The sequence below is a fragment of the Labrus bergylta genome, chromosome 17 (genome assembly GCF_963930695.1).
Source record: "Labrus bergylta chromosome 17, fLabBer1.1, whole genome shotgun sequence".
NCBI lineage: Eukaryota > Metazoa > Chordata > Actinopteri > Labriformes > Labridae > Labrus > Labrus bergylta.
In genome coordinates this window covers 22,982,754-23,000,944 of record NC_089211.1, presented here as the reverse complement: position 1 = coordinate 23,000,944, position 18,191 = coordinate 22,982,754, and the positions used below count along the sequence as shown (strand labels likewise).

At 42.0% G+C, this 18,191-nt stretch overlaps 1 protein-coding gene across 2 annotated transcripts; it reads left to right on the top strand.

Moving 5' to 3' along the window:
* Nucleotides 1–1,448: 1,448 nt before the first annotated feature.
* LOC110000771 (metal transporter CNNM3) lies at nucleotides 1,449–18,048 on the top strand. Of its 2 annotated transcripts, none has more exons than XM_065965901.1 (11): nucleotides 1,449–2,679; nucleotides 4,948–5,282; nucleotides 5,369–5,545; nucleotides 7,260–7,417; nucleotides 7,767–7,910; nucleotides 7,986–8,144; nucleotides 8,790–8,959; nucleotides 11,753–11,849; nucleotides 12,271–12,401; nucleotides 13,276–13,402; nucleotides 13,629–18,048. In XM_065965901.1, the coding sequence occupies exons 1-11, from the start codon at nucleotides 1,969–1,971 to the stop codon at nucleotides 13,676–13,678; spliced, it is 2,259 nt and encodes a 752-aa protein (XP_065821973.1). In that variant the 5' UTR covers nucleotides 1,449–1,968; the 3' UTR covers nucleotides 13,679–18,048. The 2 variants fall into 2 exon arrangements, with proteins under 2 accessions (XP_065821973.1, XP_065821974.1); XM_065965902.1 differs by having other exon boundaries at nucleotides 1,454–2,679; nucleotides 14,589–18,048.
* The last annotated feature ends 143 nt before the right edge of the window (nucleotides 18,049–18,191 follow it).

The following is an 18,191-nucleotide window of genomic DNA, read 5'->3' as shown; positions in this document are numbered from 1 at the left end:
CTGTAAAATATCTTACCAAATACTGTGTCTGTAGGGCTACAGCATGGATAGTTATATAGCACTTTTTAAAAAAGGGTTTACAAAGTGCTTTGACACGTGCACCACAGGCCTACATAACAAGACCACAAAAGAAACCAAACAACAAAGCAACCCGCAGATGAGACACCTAACCAACAACTGAGAGTAAAATAACCCAAACCCCCCATAATTTATAATCCTGAGATACAATGTAAAAAATACAATAAATGCATAAAAAGTTTAAAGGCTTAATATGCGATTTTTCACACTTAAATGTAGAAATCAAGTCTATCCTCTGAAAATAACTCTGTGAGTCATGACTGTCTACAATGGGTGTAACACCCGAGTCCCACTGTCTGTGATGTTTTCAGAGTTTTCAGAGTCCTATCTTCAGTTTGTTTACATCGCCAGGACGGCCGGCTGACTCCTCCCCTCGTGTATAAAAGTTGTTTAATTGAGGGACTAGAGAAAAGAAGAATAACATACTGTACTCACTGCTTAACTGTGTTTCTAGATCACGCTCATTTCAGGTAAATTTACATGCAGTGTGAAGATACGAGCATAATAAAGATCGCTAGCATTAGCATGCTAACACAACAATGCAGCGCAAGTTGTTTTGGTTTCATGCTGGTGCTCAAGGGCGACATCTGCTGGATCAAAAAATCACATATAAAGCCTTTAATCAAGATTTTCAAAACTTAAATGAGTGGTGTTAGCATGTTCCCAGTAAGCTAGAGAGTTAGCCTACTCTTGCTAGCTATAATATCACACCAACTAGCCCTGCCAGAAGGGCTAAGCTACACCACCAAGTGTAATTTTATTGTTTTACAAAAAGAAGTACGTCTATAATAGGGTATTCCAAAGTTAACATGTAGCCCAGGGGTGTCCAAAGTGCGGCCCGAGGGCCATTTGCGGCTCTTGAGGGGATTTTTTGCGGCCCGTGACTTCAAATAAAGAATCAGAAGATTTTGATTAAGATCGGCACATTATCTTATTTTTATTTTTCATGTTAACAAGGGCTGAACAATATTCCTAAAATAGAAGATGTTCAGTAACATGTATGTTGTTGTTATTGTTGTTTTTAAATCTACAGCTTTTACTATTGTCCACATTTTTTTCTAAACTATGAAAAAAAAAACGAATGCAAAGTTTTTGCAAACAAGCGGACTGTTGTTTAACCATTTAATGACCTGAGCTACATGAACCACGTTACAGGTTTGATTCTGAGAAAAAAAATTAAAATAAAGTAGAACGAAGAAATCAAAATATTTGATTTCCTTTTATTAAAGGGTTTCTTTAGCGAGCCTTTTGATTCTGATCTACAAAGAATTACTATTTTTTCAACTATATATTAAAAAACAAAACCTGTGGCCTGCGAGCGATTCTAACACGACAATTTTTAGAAAACAAAAGTTTGGACACCGCTGGTGTAGCCTATTGTTAAATTCCCTCTGTCTCTTTGATAAGTTGAAATATGAATACAACACTTTCAGTATGAAGAGGAGGGATAATAACAAAATATGAAATAATGAGTGTTTCAGTCTCAAGGCAGACAGTTTGCCCCTTTAACTGTCTTACATTGTGACATCAATTCAACGAACACCAAGAGGCTCAGAGTGATGAATGACTTGTTTTCATGAAGTCTAACAAAGATGGGTGTGAACTCCTTGTTTTCTCTTATTGTACTGGCTGTGAGCTCACTCTGACTCCTATTCGCTACTTTGGAGAAAGGGTGGTTTGATAAAAAACGGAAAACTGGTCAGAATCAAGCTCCAAAATGAGCGTTTTTCCACAGAGCTCAGATTGTATGTGCAGAGCCAAAATGGCTGCCACGTAGCCCAGTTGCAGTGTGCGTTTTGTTTGGCTGCCTCAGCCTCGGTGGGCGGGGCCACTGCGGGGGTCTGCCTGGAGTCACATGACCCGCGCGGAGCCAGGCTGACCAATTCCAATATGGTGGCCAGCTTGGCAGGTCTACGGTTCCTGTTGATGATATTGTTGTTCTGCGGGATCAGGTACGGCGTCTGCAGCCAGAAAGCTCCGCCGGTTCTGGGGCTCAGACTGGAAGACCCGGCCGGTCTGGTGTGCATGAAGGATCGGATCATCTCTGCGCCGGAAGGAGCCACGTTCAAGCTCCGTCTCTTCGGGACTGATCTGAATGAAAGCTGGCCGTGGGTGGCGTTCGCAGGGGAAGCTGGCGGAGCCGCCGGGGCCGTCGGGGATGCGCCCGACCCCTGCGAGGAGGAGTCCAACCGGCGTGAGTCCGCTTTCCAGGTGACGGGGAAGTTCACCCCGGATGAGGACTACAGCGGGCTGATAGAGGTGCGGGTCCAGCGGAGGAGCGTCTCTGCGGGGGCAGCTGGCAGAGAGCAGACCCACCTCCACCACCTGTGCGTGCGGATCGGAACGCGATGGGCTTCTGCGGGCCCGGACAAGCTGCGCGTAAACACCGACAAGGGTCTCCCCGCAGACCACATCCCGACGTGGGGTCTTGCGGTCCTGATAGTCCTGCTGCTGCTGCTGTGCGGGCTGCTGAGGACCGTGAACCTGAGCCTGCTGTGGCTGGACCCCGTGGAGCTGTACGTCCTGCACAGCTGCGGGTCCGAGGAGGAGAAGCGGGCCGCCAAGCGCCTGGAGCCCATCAGGAGGAGGGGGAACTTCCTGGTGAGTTTGTCAACATTGCAGATTTGCTTTGATACTTTTTGATACAATCTCAGTTATTTGAATTATCAGAAGGCTGGTAGAAACTCAGAAAACTACAACTAGAGAGCAGTATTTGTTTACCTTTTGGAAAGTGTGACTAAAAGTAGACTAAGCCGAATAACTTATCATCAGTCAATGTCTGCAGTGATCCCATGAATGTACCCTAAAATATTGCTTTATTGCTGTGACACTGAAGTAAACCTTAAAGTATTATTATTCTAAAGCAAGTTCTGCAGTTTGAAGTTTCATCTGTCTTCTTTGATTCTTACCTGTATGACATTAACGGTATTAATCATTTATGGAAGCTTTTCATTTATTTTTTCCTTTTTATTGTTTTGATTTTGGTTAACTGACAACTGTTTTCTGGTTTGTGAAATCAGGTTACTTTGTTTGTTTGTTTTTTTTTGCAGCTATTCTTGTTTTGATATACTGTATAAAGGGTATAGGCATAATAAGCCTCGGCTTCATCCTACACCTTTTCGGCCTTTTACCTTTTTTTACATTTTTATTATTGTTTGTGTATGTTTTATGTTTTGTGGTCATGGACCGAAATAAATGTTTACTACTACATCCCAAATATCCATACCCTCAGAAAGCATAAAAATCACATTGAAACTAGGGCTGGGCGATATATCGAGTTTTTAAGATTTATTGATATATTTTCAATCCAGATATCGGGGAGAATAATATCATTAATATCGATGTAGTTCATGTTGCATTAAAATAACGTTTTATACGTTTCTTCTGAGCTGCAAGTTCACCTATTTCTCCTCTCTCTGTCTCTCTCTCTTCACCCTGCTCCTCTCTCTCTCTCACTCTCTCTCTTCACCCTGCTCCTCTCTCTCTCTCTCTCTCTCTCTCTCTCTCTCTCTCTCTCTCTCTCTCTCTCTCTCTCACTCTCTCTCTTCACCCTGCTCATCTCTCTCTCTCTCTCTCTTCACCCTGCTCATCTCTCTCACTCTCTCTCTCTCTCTCTCTCTCTCTCTCTCTCTCTCTCTCTCTCTCTCTCTCACACTCTCTCTCTCTTCACCCTGCTCCTCTCTCTCTCTCTCTCTCTCTCTCTCTCTCACTCTCTCTCTTCACCCTGCTCATCTGTCTCTCTCTCTCTCTCTCTCTCTCTCACTCTCTCTCTCTCTCTTCACCCTGCTCATCTCTCTCTCTCTCTCTCTCTCTCTCTCTCTCTCTCTTCACCCTGCTCATCTCTCTCTCTCTCTCTCTCTCTTCACCCTGCTCATCTCTCTCTCTCTCTCTCTCTCTCTCTCTCTCTCTCTTCACCCTGCTCCTCTCTCTCTCTCTCTCTCTTCACCCTGCTCATCTCTCTCTCTCTCTCTCTCTCTCTCTTCACCCTGCTCATCTCTCTCTCTCTCTCTCTCTCTTCACCCTGCTCATCTCTCTCTCTCTCTCTCTCTCTCTCTCTCTCTCTCTCTCTCTCTTCACCCTGCTCATCTCTCTCTCTCTCTCTCTCTCTCTCTTCACCCTGCTCATCTCTCTCTCTCTCTCTCTCTCTCTCTCTCTCTCTCTCTCTCACTCTCTCTCTCTCTGGGCCAAACTCAAAGGTTAACAAAACACAAAACTGTGTTTATTTTGTTATGCAGAAAATGAATTAACTTCACAAACAGGTAGTTTGTTTTCATGTACATGTTGAACTTGTGCACCTGACTGTTAATGAAAGACATATCGATATGTATCGAGTATCGCCATTCAGTGAAAAAAATATTGAGATATGAGTTTTGGTCCATATCGCCCAGTCCTAATTGAAACCAAAAAGATGTTTATCATGTCTTTGTGTTCAGGTTTGGCTGAGTTGAAACTGTATTTACTGATATTTTTTCATACCACTTGTGTTAGAACGATATAGTATTTCCAATTTTAGTGAGCGCTCGCATCTGAATGAAAGTATTGAAACTTTAAAAAACTTGAGATCTTCTGTCTGTTTTCTTTTTTTTTTCTACCCAAAGCCTTCAGTAGATACATGAATAGCTCATGCATTTGTGCTATTACGACAGTGTGTAGAAGTTTTCTTGCAATAATTGTTAGTTAAAGATAAGAATTTACCCATGATTGGTTGCCTAGGACTGCTTTTTTTGTTGCCATGGTATCGAAACAAGTACCAAATCTAAGTTTAAAATTCTGTTATTGTGACAACCCTACTTCCTGGTAAGTTCATTTAAAGCTTCAAATACAAATGAAGTTCCAGTATTTTCATTTGTTTTTTTTTCTCCATCTCAGGCATGCTCTCTGCTGTTCCTGGGTGTTTTGGGACACTCGGTCCTCGGGGTCCTGCTGTACCGGGCTCTGGGCTCCATCACCTCCGCAGTCTTCACCAGCGGCTTCCTCATTTTCTTCCTGGCTGAGCTTGCCCCCCACATCCTCTGCTCCGGGTACGGGTTCCAGTTGGCCCCGGGGCTGACCTGGCTGGCCCAGGTTTGCATGGTGCTCACCTGTCCTCTGTCCTGCCCTCTGGGGCTCATCCTGGACCTGGGGCTGAGGAGGGACATCAGCACGTGCGGGATAAGGGAGAGGGCGATGGAGATGATCCGCACGAGTGTCAACGACCCCTACAGGTAACAAAGACACACAGATTCTTCTGACTTTTTTAAGATCTTATCAGTGTCTGGTTCTTGTTCATGTTTTTCTTTCTTGTCTGCAGTGAGTTTGTGAAGGAGGAGTTCAGCCGCGGGATGCTGCGCAGTAAGACTGTGGAGGACATCCTGACCCCCCTGAAGGACTGCTTCATGCTGCCCAGCTCGGCCGTGCTCGACTTCTCCACCATGTCTGAGATCATGCAGTGCGGATACACACGGGTGCCCATTTACGAGGAGGAGAGGTGGGAACTGAAACAACACATTTTCCAAAACATTCATTGTGTAATATAACACTCAAAGTATCTCCCTTCATACAGAGCAGCTCGAGATTCCTCTCATTCATAATGTTGTTATAGATGTTATATATTCTGTTTCACAGCTGGTTGCAGTTTAACTGGTGTTACATTTATTGATGAACATCTGGCAGATGTTCGGCAGGCACATCTTTTAAACACAAACTGTTTTTACACATCCCTCTAACTGTTTGGGTCTGTTCTTAAGGCCCTGACACACCAAGGAGATCGTCGGCCGTCGGTCCTAGTTGGAGGCGTCGGTGAGCGCTCTAGTTTTCCGTCGGTGAGAGGAATCTCTCTGATTGGCTGTTTGGAGGTTTCATTTCTCTCCAGCTCTCGTCACAGGTTCAGGAAAGCCCCTTGAGGATGCCGCTGTAGTCTCCATGCTTTCACCCATTAGTGCGGTTTCTCTTCTTATTTGTCTCCTCTGCCTCTTTTTTTCTTTTTCCACTTTCATTTTTTCCACTTTTTTGCCATTTTCTACTTTTCATCAGACATTATTCTCGTTTAGTAGACGACCTATAATACGAGTGGTGAGCGACAGCGGTGTGAAAATGGTCTTCTCATATCATAACAACGGACTACCGCCCTCTGCTGGCATGAAGAGCTATTTTCTCTCAAGCATGCGCAGAACTTAAATGTGGTGGTCTGCCGTCCTCTGTAGTCTTTGCGGTGTGTTCAAGTGCAACTTTTTGGCCAAAGACAAAAGTTCTTTGCCGTCTGTTTGGTGCGTCAGGGCCTTAAGGCTGCAGCTGTGACGAGCTCAGCCATCGGCACGTCTTTGTAGATTCCGCATCGGCGTTATATTCTTCTCCCGGTCTGAGAATTCACATCTCATTTCGCCGTTGGGGAAGCACGACAGAGTGGGAGCTTCACACACACACACACACACACACACACACACACACACACACACACACACACACACACACACACTGTGCTCCCCTGCTCGCTCCGCTGTTACTGTCTCGCCTCTGTAACGCCTCAGATGGGGGATGACCACGCCCCCCCATTATGCCTCCGCGACATTCATTTTTAAGGTGAAACATCACAAGGACATAAATGAAGAATATAAAACTTTTTGATCCAGCAGGTGTCGCCCTTGAGCGCCAGCACGAAACCAAAACAACTCACGCTGCATTGTTGTGTTAGCATGCTAATGCTAGCGATCTTTATTATGCTGGTATCTTCACACTGCATGTAAATTTACCTGAAATGAGCGTGATCTAGAAACACAGTTAAGCAGTGAGTACAGTATGTTATTCTTCTTTTCTCTAGTCCCTCAATTAAACAACTTTTATACACGAGGGGAGGAGTCAGCCGGCCGTCCTGGCGATGTAAACAAAGTGAAGATAGGACTCTGAAAACTCTGAAAACATCACAGACAGTGGGACTCGGGTGTTACACCCATTGTAGACAGTCATGACTCACACAGTTATTTTCAGATATACTTGATTTCTACATTTAAGTGTGAAAAATCACATATAAAGACTTTAAGTAAACATCTCTGGAGGCACAGATAGTCGGATGTTTAAGTTTTTTTTTATTGTAAACAAGGCTCCTTAAAAGTTGTGTTTATTATTATAGTTTAAGCCATCTTTGGATTTCTCTGTCGTTGTAGCTTCACTGACTTGTGTGACTTTTTGGTTGTGTAATTTTCCAGATCAAACATCGTGGAAATCATTTATGTGAAGGACTTGGCTCTGGTGGACCCGGACGACTGCACCCCCATGACGACCATCACCAAGTTCTACAACCACCCGCTGCACTTTGTGTTCAACGACACCAAACTAGACGCCATGCTGGAGGAGTTCAAAAAAGGTGGGATCACACTCCCAAAAAGAAAAAATACACATCCCCATGTCGTTGAATGTGTTAGCTAGCTGTGGGCTAAATCTTCAACCCTGAGGTTTTCCCCCAATATTTGTTAATCTTTGGTAAGTACGACCATTTAAAGAACGCCGAAGTTTCACCTTTCATCAAAGATTTTTTCTGCCTGTGTTCATTTAATCACAATTGACATGATAAATATTGAAATCCTTAGCCATAATTATGTTTCTATTTTAAAGTTATTTTGGGGCGTTTTTGCCTTTATTTTAGTGAGAGCGTCTCTACATTTGGTTGTACTTATGTCTGAGACAATAAAGGGTTTCTATCGCCCGTCTATCAGGAAACTCTCACATGGCGATCGTTCAGAAGGTGAACAACGAGGGGGAGGGCGACCCGTTCTACGAGGTGTTGGGATTGGTCACCTTAGAGGACGTCATCGAGGAGATCATCAAATCAGAGATCCTGGATGAATCAGATGGATACTGTGAGTGTCCCTCTTTTTTTAAAAATTGGAATCGTCTAATATTTCTTATTAAAATAATAAATTTTCCTCCCACAGTGGACAGAAAAGTGAAGCGTCCACTCGCTCAGCTGGAGATCCCTCTGGAGCCTCGCAGCGTCCACGAGGAGTTCTCTCTCTTCAAGCCTCCGGAGGGAGAAGCCAAGATCCAAACGTCACCACAACTCCTGCTGGCTACACACCGCTTCCTGTCCAGAGGTGTGTGTGTGTGTGTGCGTGCGTGCGTCTGTGTGCGTGTGTGCGTGTGTGCGTGTGTGCGTGTGTGCGTGTGTGCGTGTGTGTGTGTGTGTGTGTGTGTGACAGAGTTTATAATTTACCCTGAACCTAAAGTTAGTCACAGTTTAACACCTCACATATAATCATTATGCACACTGTTATAGATTAGAAATACGCTGAAGATGTGATGGTCAGGGTTGAGGGACAGGACTTTTTACAATTTTTTTAGTGAACAATATTTTTAAATTGGCAAACCTGACGTAACCTTGGTGATTTGACGCTCTTAAAGCAGCATAACATTTAACAAGGACACCAGTTTGCTGATGGTATGACACTGCTTAATTCAGTAATTTTACAGGTTTTGATTCTTATAATTCGGCTCCTGGTAGAATTCTGCTTGAACTGATAAACTATTAGTTTATGTGTATTAGTTTAAGTGTCATTTGTGTGTGTTTATGTGTGTGTGTGTCTTAAAACTCTTAAAGTTTAGTACCCAGCTCTCTTGGATAATAATATTTTCACACAAACAAACTGGAAGCCAAACATCATCTTTGGTGTTTGATATCAAGAGTGTGCACATGTGTGATCCTAGTCCCGCCCTCACCTGTATCCTGTGTGTGTCTGCAGAGGTGGAGCACTTCAGCCCCGGTCGAGTCTCAGAGAAGGTCCTGTTCCACCTGCTCCGTCACCCCAGCGTCAACCAGGAAGTCCACTTTGACCCCAACAACCGTCTGAGCGCAGGTCACTACCTGTACACTAGAAACCACCCGGTGGATTATTTCATCCTGCTGCTGCAGGTTTGTGATCCTGTGCACACACTTCAGTACCCCGGAAATGTTTATACACTGATCCTAGACATGCCAGAGTAGAGTTCTTAACTTACCCTACCCAGGCTTTCACCTCATGAATGCTTGTTAACTGAAAATCTTTTCATTTGTTTCTAGATAATGGAGGATTTAACTTTTCTTTTTTGGGTTAATTAGTATTCAGTATCAGCTTAAAGGTCTACATATTGTTTACAGCAGTGCACTAAATTCAAATTCAGTTATATTTATCATCCTATAATAATCTGTAACTTCATCACCTGTGCTGAAATGTTAAGTAAGCAGTTAATACAAACACACACACACACACACACACACACACACACACACACACACACACACACACACACACACACACACACTCACTCTCAATCCTTCTCATTTTATCGATATATGTGATTAATTACAAGCCTGTTATTATTTATATTTCTTTTATCGATTGACAGCAATAATTTACAACTGAGTATTAGTGCCACGTTAAAAGATTTTTCAAAATAAAATGTAGGAATTAAATTGGTAAATTTACGAGAACAAAGTCGTTTGTTATCGATATTGAATTCATTTATGGATTTAAATCAGGCTATGGTTTAAATTTCATGATAAAATCAGAAGAGCAGCCGTCGGCCTGTGTGAAAATGATGAAAGGAGAACGCTCAAAGACATTTCCTCTGAAACTAAAGTGTCCAAGTCGGTGTGGGTCTTTCTCCGCAAAAGCCCCAGTTACGGATACGTGTGACATCATGACACTGAGATGTTAAAAGAGGAAGTATTTGTGAAACAAGATGCTCCACGGTCCTCATTTTGTACTTGCGGCTGCTGCTCTTGTGATACATCCATCATCTACTGTATACCGCTTTACCCGTTCAGTGTGGTGGGCTGGAGCCGATCCCAGCTGTCATTGGGCGAGAGGCGGGGTTACACCCTGGACTGTTCGCCAGCCAATCACAGGGCTGACATTTAGAGACAGACAACCTGCCACACTCACATTCACACCTACAGGTGATTTAGATTCACCAGTTAACCTAACGAGCATGACTTTGGACTGTGGGAGGAAGACAGAGAACCCAGAGAGAACCCAGAGGGGGGGACATGCAGACTCCACACAGAGAACCAAGAACCGCCTCGCTGTTGGGCATCAGCGCTAACCACTGCACCACCGTGCAGCCTCTTCTGATATAACGATAGACTTAAATAACGTCTCTTAAATTCACAACTCGTTCATTTATGACTTTATTCTCAAATTCCCCATCTCCCCCCCATTATTGTGGCCCTAATGGATTTTTCTTTGCACTAATTAAATTTTTTTGTTTAGATGATGAATGAAATCAACTTCAACCAATAAATAAATAAATAAACATGAAGAAAACGGATTGACTTACAATCACTAAAAGCCAAAGAGATCTTTATAAACAGACAAAAAACGATGAGTAAGAAATAACATTTAAAAGTAAATGATTAAATAAACTAACCTCTGAAGGAGACCTTTGTGAGCACAGATTAAAACTAACTTTACTCGTGTCGTTTTTAAACTTGCCCCAAAGAGCTGCAGTAGGTGGAGTTAAATAGCTAACAGATCAAAGTTAATGAGAAAGTGTAAAGTTAATTTTTTTTCTTTATTTGGAAATGGGATTTGTGGGCGGGCAGTGTTGGCTTTGGTGGGGTTGGGTAGGGGGTTCCATTTTCGCTCCTGGCCCTGTTGTGGCCTGCGGAGATCTCTGATGGTTGTGTTCTGGGGCGTGGTTGTTCCTAGTCACCTCCCTGCCTCTCTACTTCCAGCAGAGAGTGAATAAACATAAAAATGATAAGCTAAACAACAGACAAATAGATAATATATAAATACATCTCTTCTATATGAAATAAAACAAAGACCAAAATCCCGCTCCGGAATTGTACAGGCCCCCTCCTCTGGGTCTGGGAGCAACCCATATGCAAAAGGGAGAAAAATAAATAAACCCTAAAATTAATCAAATAAAAATGCACAAACTTTATATGTGGGGGGGGGGGGGGGCGGCGGCTCTTTCCTAGCCCGCCCCATCAGTCCTCCATCGGGGGCTCTCGCTGATGCTGCGGAGGGGCAATATGTGCGATAGGGGGCTTCTTGCCTAACTCCCCGAGGTCCCTGTGACCCCCTCTTCTTGGCTCTTTGTAATAATACCATAAACCAGATTTATGTGTGTGTTTGTATGTATGTCTATATATATATACACATTGTTGTTGTTGTTCTTCTTATTATTATTATTAATAATATTCTCTTCTTTTCCTCCATCTTTTTATGATGGCCACATAAACACCAAACATTTTATTTTATTATTTTTATATATATAAATATATGTAAAATGTTCTTCCTTCCATTAATGTTGACACATATAACTTTTTTTTTCTTTTTCTTTTCTTTTCCTCTCAATTATCTTCAATTTTGTTTCTGTTTATTTTCTTGCTACTTCCCACTTTAATGTATTACACTGCCACACACACACATTCACACGTTTCTGATACACTACTTCAACTTACTACTTGACTTTTATTGTATCTACTTTAATTGTATTTGTGTTTGCTAAAGTTTTGCGTATTTTTATTTTGTTTTGTTTATTTCTGTTTATTTCTGTTTTTGTTCATTTGCCGTTGCTTTAATTGTCATGTCTATGTGCACATTTTTGTTTTGTACTTGTTCACCTTATCACAATAAAAATTAATTAAAATAAAAAAAAAGGAAAGAAATGTTCTCCACATGACATGAAAGGGTTGATTTTCTTTTTCCCCCTTCAGGGCCGTGTGGAGGTGGAGATCGGCAAAGAGGGGCTGAAGTTTGAGAACGGGGCGTTTACGTACTACGGAGTGTCTGCTCTGACGCTGCCATCTTCAGGTGAGAACAAGAACTGCAGGAAGACGACCAAGAACAGGATTTATGGATGTAACGTTCACCTTCCTGATTTAAGATTGAAGTTGACATAAATTGGGATTCTGATGCTCAGTTACATCATTTATTCTGTCTTTTTGTTTGGAGTAAAGTAAAGATTGATGCACATGTATGTTTAATGGATTTCCCCGTCAGGTTTAATACTTTATAACGCAGGTATAACATTCAAATGAAGGATTTCCATCGAATGACATTGCAACTTGTTTACATAACCTGCTTTTCTCACAAATAGGCGCATAAGAATAACACGGCTGAGTTTGCAGTAGTGCATACATTGTGCTGACTGTGTGTGTGTGTGTGTGTGTGTGTGTGTGTGTGTGTGTGTGTGTGTGTGTCTGTGTGTGTCTGTGTGTGTGTGTGTTAACAGTGCATCAGTCTCCAGTGTCGACCCAGCGTCACTCTCCCAGGGATCCCTTTGAGGCGGCAGAAGCTACGAGCCCGTCCAGCTATTGTCCTGACTACACCGTCCGAGCGCTCACCGACCTGCAGCTCATACGGGTGTGTGTGCGTGCGTGCGTGCGTGCGTGCGTGCGTGCGTGTGTTGCCACAGAGGCTGTCCCACACTCAGTTTTTGAGATGTGGTGATTCGTTTGTGTTTGAGTAAATGTTGCAGCTCAGATTGTTTTTCTAAGTTTCTGACCTGTAGCCTATATGAAACATGGACGTTGTCTCAGTGACATCACCCATTGTATTCTGAAGAGATGTTATGAGTTATTGCACTTCTGCATTAATTACATTTTCAACACAGGAAGTTGTCGCTTTGTCCGACAGTACAGAAACGTCCCCGACAGAGAGAGACCTTTATGAAAAATAAAATTAGAAACAGCTGTTCTCATCGCTCTCTCTTTGAAGCCACCATTCTCCATCGACCAAAAAAGTCATTTTACCTGACAGAATATGGGAGTTGCTGTTCTACCTCTGCCTCTATTGGTTGTTTTTTCATGTTTCTTTACTGTTTGTATTCAAGCCAACCGTCTACAAGCACCAAAGTCACCAATAACACAAAGGGATTAAGCGACAGGTGAATGATGCAGCAGTTAGCCATTAGCTCCTGTTTGCTCTTTGGTTAAACTGCTGTGAGGAAACAGTGAATTCTGGTTTTAAAAAAAAATATATATCTTCCTCAAATGGAAAGATCACTTTGAATAACAATCTCAGTGTGACGGTTTCAGAAACAAGAACTTTTAGCTGAAGGACTTTGTGGCGGAGCGTTAGTTCCCAGAGATGATGATGCAACAGTTACAGTGCAAAAACTCAAATGCAAAAAAAATGTAAAAAAAAAAGAAAGGGCATACAAAGACATGCAACGAACCTGCAGGAGCCTTTAGGAATCAAACGTTATCTTTACTATTTTCTGATTCTGCTTCTACAGGTGACTCGTCTTCAGTATTTGAACGCTCTCATGGCGTCGCGGGTCGGCCAGAGTCCCGATCCTCCTGAGATTAAGATCCTGCCCAACAGTCAGACCAAGCTGCTCAACGACAGAAACACCACACAAGGTAGCTTTCCTCAAAACGCCGTCTGACCTCCAGGGGTCTATCCGTCCCAACCGATCTCAGAACTAACTTTTTCTCGCTGATGATAACCTAAACTAAAAAAACTCTTGTGGTAGTTTTCTGAATGTACTTTTTCTCTTGTTTGCCTTCGGCTGCACTGAAATAATTCTCTCTCTCTCTTTTCTTTTCCTTCCTTGCGTGCCTCCACCGTCTTCTCTGGCCCGTCCAGAGTTCCCTGTAAACTTTTCATTCTTTGATACCATTGAGAACTACTGTTAGTCCTTTTTGTTTGCATGAGGTAAATGAAATGCGGCCCGTCTGTGGCATGACAGCGGCAGACACACACACCAAGGACAAAGACGGTTCCCCAAACACACACTGATCCCTGAAATAATCCCCCTCTCCTGGTCCCTCCTTTAACCTGTAACAGGACTCTTCTTACCCCTCCACATTGTGAACCCTTTAGTCATACTTACAGATTGTACAGACGTGTGCTAATGAGGCTTTTGTAACCTCCTTTCCTTCATCCCAATCATTCCTCGTCTCCTCTTCTCCCAGAACTCATCTCAGATCAGCTCCATCCAAACTCTCTGGCCTGTTTCTCTTTTTTCCCCTCTTAAAAACACAGAGGTGTCAGGTTTATCTGTTGTTGCAGAAAGTATAGTAGGATGACTTTGAAGGGATGATAACGTGTCCTCTGGCGTCCATATTGGATGTTCAGAGGCAAGAGGGTGAGAAAGAAGAGGCAAAGTGCTTCACTGATAGTTTGATTTAATCCACTAAGAGGAGTTACTGATAAATAATCCGGCACGTTAAATGAAACTAAATGTCAACAAACAAAAGTGACCAAGATGGACCTTTTCTCCTTCTTCTCTAACCCCTGACTCTTCTCCGTCTCCTTGATGTTACCTTTTTGTGTTAGTGTTGTTCCCTTTGCCACATTTACACCACATGTTTTTTTTTTTTTTTTTTTACTGTGTGTGTGTGTGTGTGTGTGTGTGTGTGTGTGTGTGTGTGTGTGTGTGTGTGTGTGTGTGTGTGTGTGTGTGTGTGTGTGTGTGTGTGTGTGTGTGTGTGTGTGTGTGTGTGTGTGTGTGTGTGTGTGTGTGTGTGTGTGTGTGTGTGTGTGTGTGTGTGGTTACCTCCCTCACTCATCCCCGCTCTCCTCTCATTGGTCGGATCCCAACAGGTGGCAGCAAACCCGCGGAGAGCTCCACAGAAGAGGAGGCTCATGGGTAGTGCGGTTCTGTCTGCCTCCCCCCCTTTTTACGCCCACTCAAGTGTTTAGGTGTTTATGTTTGTTTTAGTTTTTATTGATGAATCATCTATGGCTGGATCGTTATTGGGTTATTGGACAAAACTGGAGTGAGAGCGATTTTAATTTGTCTGTTATTCTCCTCCTAACATCCCCCCCCCCCCCCCGATGTTGTTTTATACACTATGGACTCTATGTGTATATTATATATATATATATATATATATATATATAAATGCATTTCATTTTATTTTGGGGCGTTGCCTTCTTCCAAGTTTCGCCTTTTGTATTAAACTGCATTGCCATTCCTCATTTTTGCTGTCTGGGTGCCAAAGCTATCGTATATATGTGTGTGTGTGTGTGTGTGTGTTGTCTGTGTGTACTGAAGCATCCGTCCATTTAGGATACTAAAAAACACACAAGCTGGCCAAAACTACAAGCAGGTTTTGCACGACGCACATTAAGCTACTTGAGAAAGCTGTAAGGTACGTCCATATTTTTATGCCCTCGCACATCATTCCTGTCAGACGTACTGTTGAGTTTTCAAGAGCCCCAAAAAAATAACTTTAATTTCAAATTTCAGCTCTAAAGCTGATGGTTTATAAACTCAAGCTGACTTCCAAAAGTGGGCCCAGAATGTACGGGTCCAACTCAATACGATTGCCGGTTTCGTTACCACGGCAACATTAATAGAAGTCCCAGCCACCCAATATTGGGTAATGTTATTTAATAACCTAAAAAAAGTGCAAGAAAACTCCTGCAAACTGTCTACATTACACAAATTTAGACGCTCACAGCTTTGGTGTAAATATGACTGAAGATCTGTAGTTCCTCTGACACCTAAGATGGTTAAAAAAACTGAGATTGTGTCGTTTTAAAACACAAATGTCATCGAAAAGTATCAAAGCATCTGAATTTAAGACAGCTATAGCAGAATTTTTAAATTCACAAAGAGAGAGAGTTTTTATTCTTATGTTAACAAAAGCTTAAAAATGTTCTTAAATCCAAAAGAAGCTATGCCTGACGGATTCGTTGGGTAGCCAATATGAATATTAACGGTCCAATATGGGCCAAGTGCATCCATATAATATCTTTAATATGTTTCAGATACATGCCAATCTGGATATGGAGAGAAATGTTTCGGCCAAAAAAAGAAATGGTGTCAAAAATTTCTCAAATATCCAATTTTGGTGGTGATGGAGAAATGAGTTGATGGTTTAGTTTTGATTTTCAAACTTCAGTGCTTGAATTTGTGATATTTGCTCCAGATTTTGAAAGTTTTTTCAAGACGAGAAAGAAAATACGATCCATGTAGAAACAGTTTCTTCTTGTACATTTTAGATTTCCTCAAAGTGAGGTATCAGAAAAATGATCAATTCAATATTTTTTACCAAAACTAAGGTTTGGTATCCGCACGAGTATTTACAAAAAAGTTCAAAAGCCTCACTGCTTAGACCCGTCTGAAGTTTGCTGCCAGACATGAAATAATTTTCAATATATTTGATCGTTTTTTTGTTATTTTTCATGCACACAGTGCCATTGATCCGCCTGTTTAGCTTCTCACATTTGCACATTTCCTGCCGTTTGAAATTCTTTGCGGTTGGATCTGTTCATTTGCCAAAATAATCAATCAAATGTTCACATCTTCCCACTTTTTACGGAAGGAGAACGATTATACTTGCAGCTTCATATCGTATTTTATTGAGATACCTAAAGGCTAAAACTGAAGATATCAGAAAATGCGGACAAATCCTTTTGATAAAAAAAGATTAACCTCGTTTTGGTCATTCTTGTGATGTCTTTTGACGTTTGAGGAAAGCCTTAAATTAACCTCTGAAGTACACACAAAATCACTCCATTACTCCACCTGCAGAGGGCGCTGTTAATCTGAAAACGGCGTTGATGTCTTTGTGCATTATTTAAAATCCTGAAACTGGAAGTGAGATTAATTGAAAAAGATGCATGTTGGATTCAGCAGAGCACCTTCTGCAGTTAAATATCCATCTGTCTGCACGTTGTCTCTGTTGTTAAATGTCTTTTTTGTAGACATTCCTGTATCCCATCTGTCTGTCTCTGAATGTCTGTGAGTGTGTGTGTGTGATAAATAATATTTCAGAAACTACATGTCAACGAGCAAGCATTAAATTTCCGCCTAAACTTCATTACCCATGTTGTATGCTGATATGTTACCATGCATAAGAAGCGTCTGTCAGTCATTGCTGCATGTTAGTGAACATGTGAAATATGTCAGAAGCGGCTTCTAAATAACCCACAGTGTGTCGCCTGTATTTGATGCGGAGGAAATAATGAGGTTGACTTTCTACATTTATTTTTTCCAAGTCTATTTTAAAGGATCAATCTGTAAGATATCTACTGAATGAAATGATAAAATGAGCTCACTATCTGATCAGACATTAAGGAAACATGCTATGTTGAAGTGCTGGCTTCTCTGACAACAATGCAGCAGCCAGTATGTCCTCCTTCTAACTTTAGATTCTGATCCTGAATGCTCTGGATTTGTTTGGACCCCAGAAGGCGGTTTTAAGGCACCACCACATTAGCCGTTTTGGACGCCCCTCGGTTTGCCAGATATGAGAGCAGTTATCAGGTCAACAGGTGTTGCAGCGATGGAAGCGGGTCAAGAGAAGTGGTTCAGATAGAAGTGATTGTACCCGACCTAAAAAGCCTCTGCATGTTTCTAATAAGCTCCACGAGCAGAAACGTGCTCAAACTAGGATCAATATTGGAGATGCTTTTGAAAAATGGAGAGAGGTTAGAACACAGAAAGGTTTACAGACCCATGCAGAGCTGGATAAACACTGAAGCTTCAGAGTCCACCACATGGTGACCTGACTCTAGAGAGGAGGGGGGGGAGACAGCTCTCTATGATGTTTTGAATTTGGACTGCAGTACCCATTTTAAACACTAGGGGTCAGAGCTACATATTGCTCCTTCAATGCAATACTCGCATGCTTGTATGATGAACAAGTTTTGTGTGTCAAATATTGAAGCATCTGTTGGGTTATTTAGGAGTCGATGTCACGTCACTTCCTGTATCTTTTACATTTCCACGTTTTGTGTTTGAGTCCTTCATTGTTGTCCCTCTCGCGAATATCGCCATTTTCCAGGAGAAATCTTTGACCGTGTGATACTGAGTAAATATTTTCTGTTGTTTACTTTCTACTTTGTTCTGTTGTGCTAAAATAATTCCTCTGGTATCTGAAGACTGAATGTATAAAAGATAATCATGACTTTGTGCTATGCTGATTGAGAGAAAATGACGAGGAGAGCTGTGTATTAATATATGAGTGAAAGTTTTTAGGTAATCGGTCTCAGTTTTCAGGTCCAAACACACTGTTACTATAAATAAGGGTTATTAAAAACAGTGACTGAATCCCTCTTTCTGTCCAGGTTACATTTGTCTAGAAGTTGTATTTTTTTTTTTTCAGGAATGCTGCCAGTTTTGGGTGCATTAAGACTCCATTTCATTTAACACTTTTGAATAATCAAGTTTCTTAGGAAATAAACTCAATCCTG

Bases quoted from the DNA above. Each gene is read 5' to 3' on its own strand.
- LOC110000771 (XM_065965901.1), top strand. From the start codon at position 1,969: ATGGTGGCCAGCTTGGCAGGTCTACGGTTCCTGTTGATGATATTGTTG. The intron at 2,680-4,947 runs GTGAGTTTGTCA...TCTCCATCTCAG, and splicing joins GGAGGAGGGGGAACTTCCTG to GCATGCTCTCTGCTGTTCCT. The intron at 7,911-7,985 runs GTGAGTGTCCCT...TTCCTCCCACAG, and splicing joins GGATGAATCAGATGGATACT to TGGACAGAAAAGTGAAGCGT.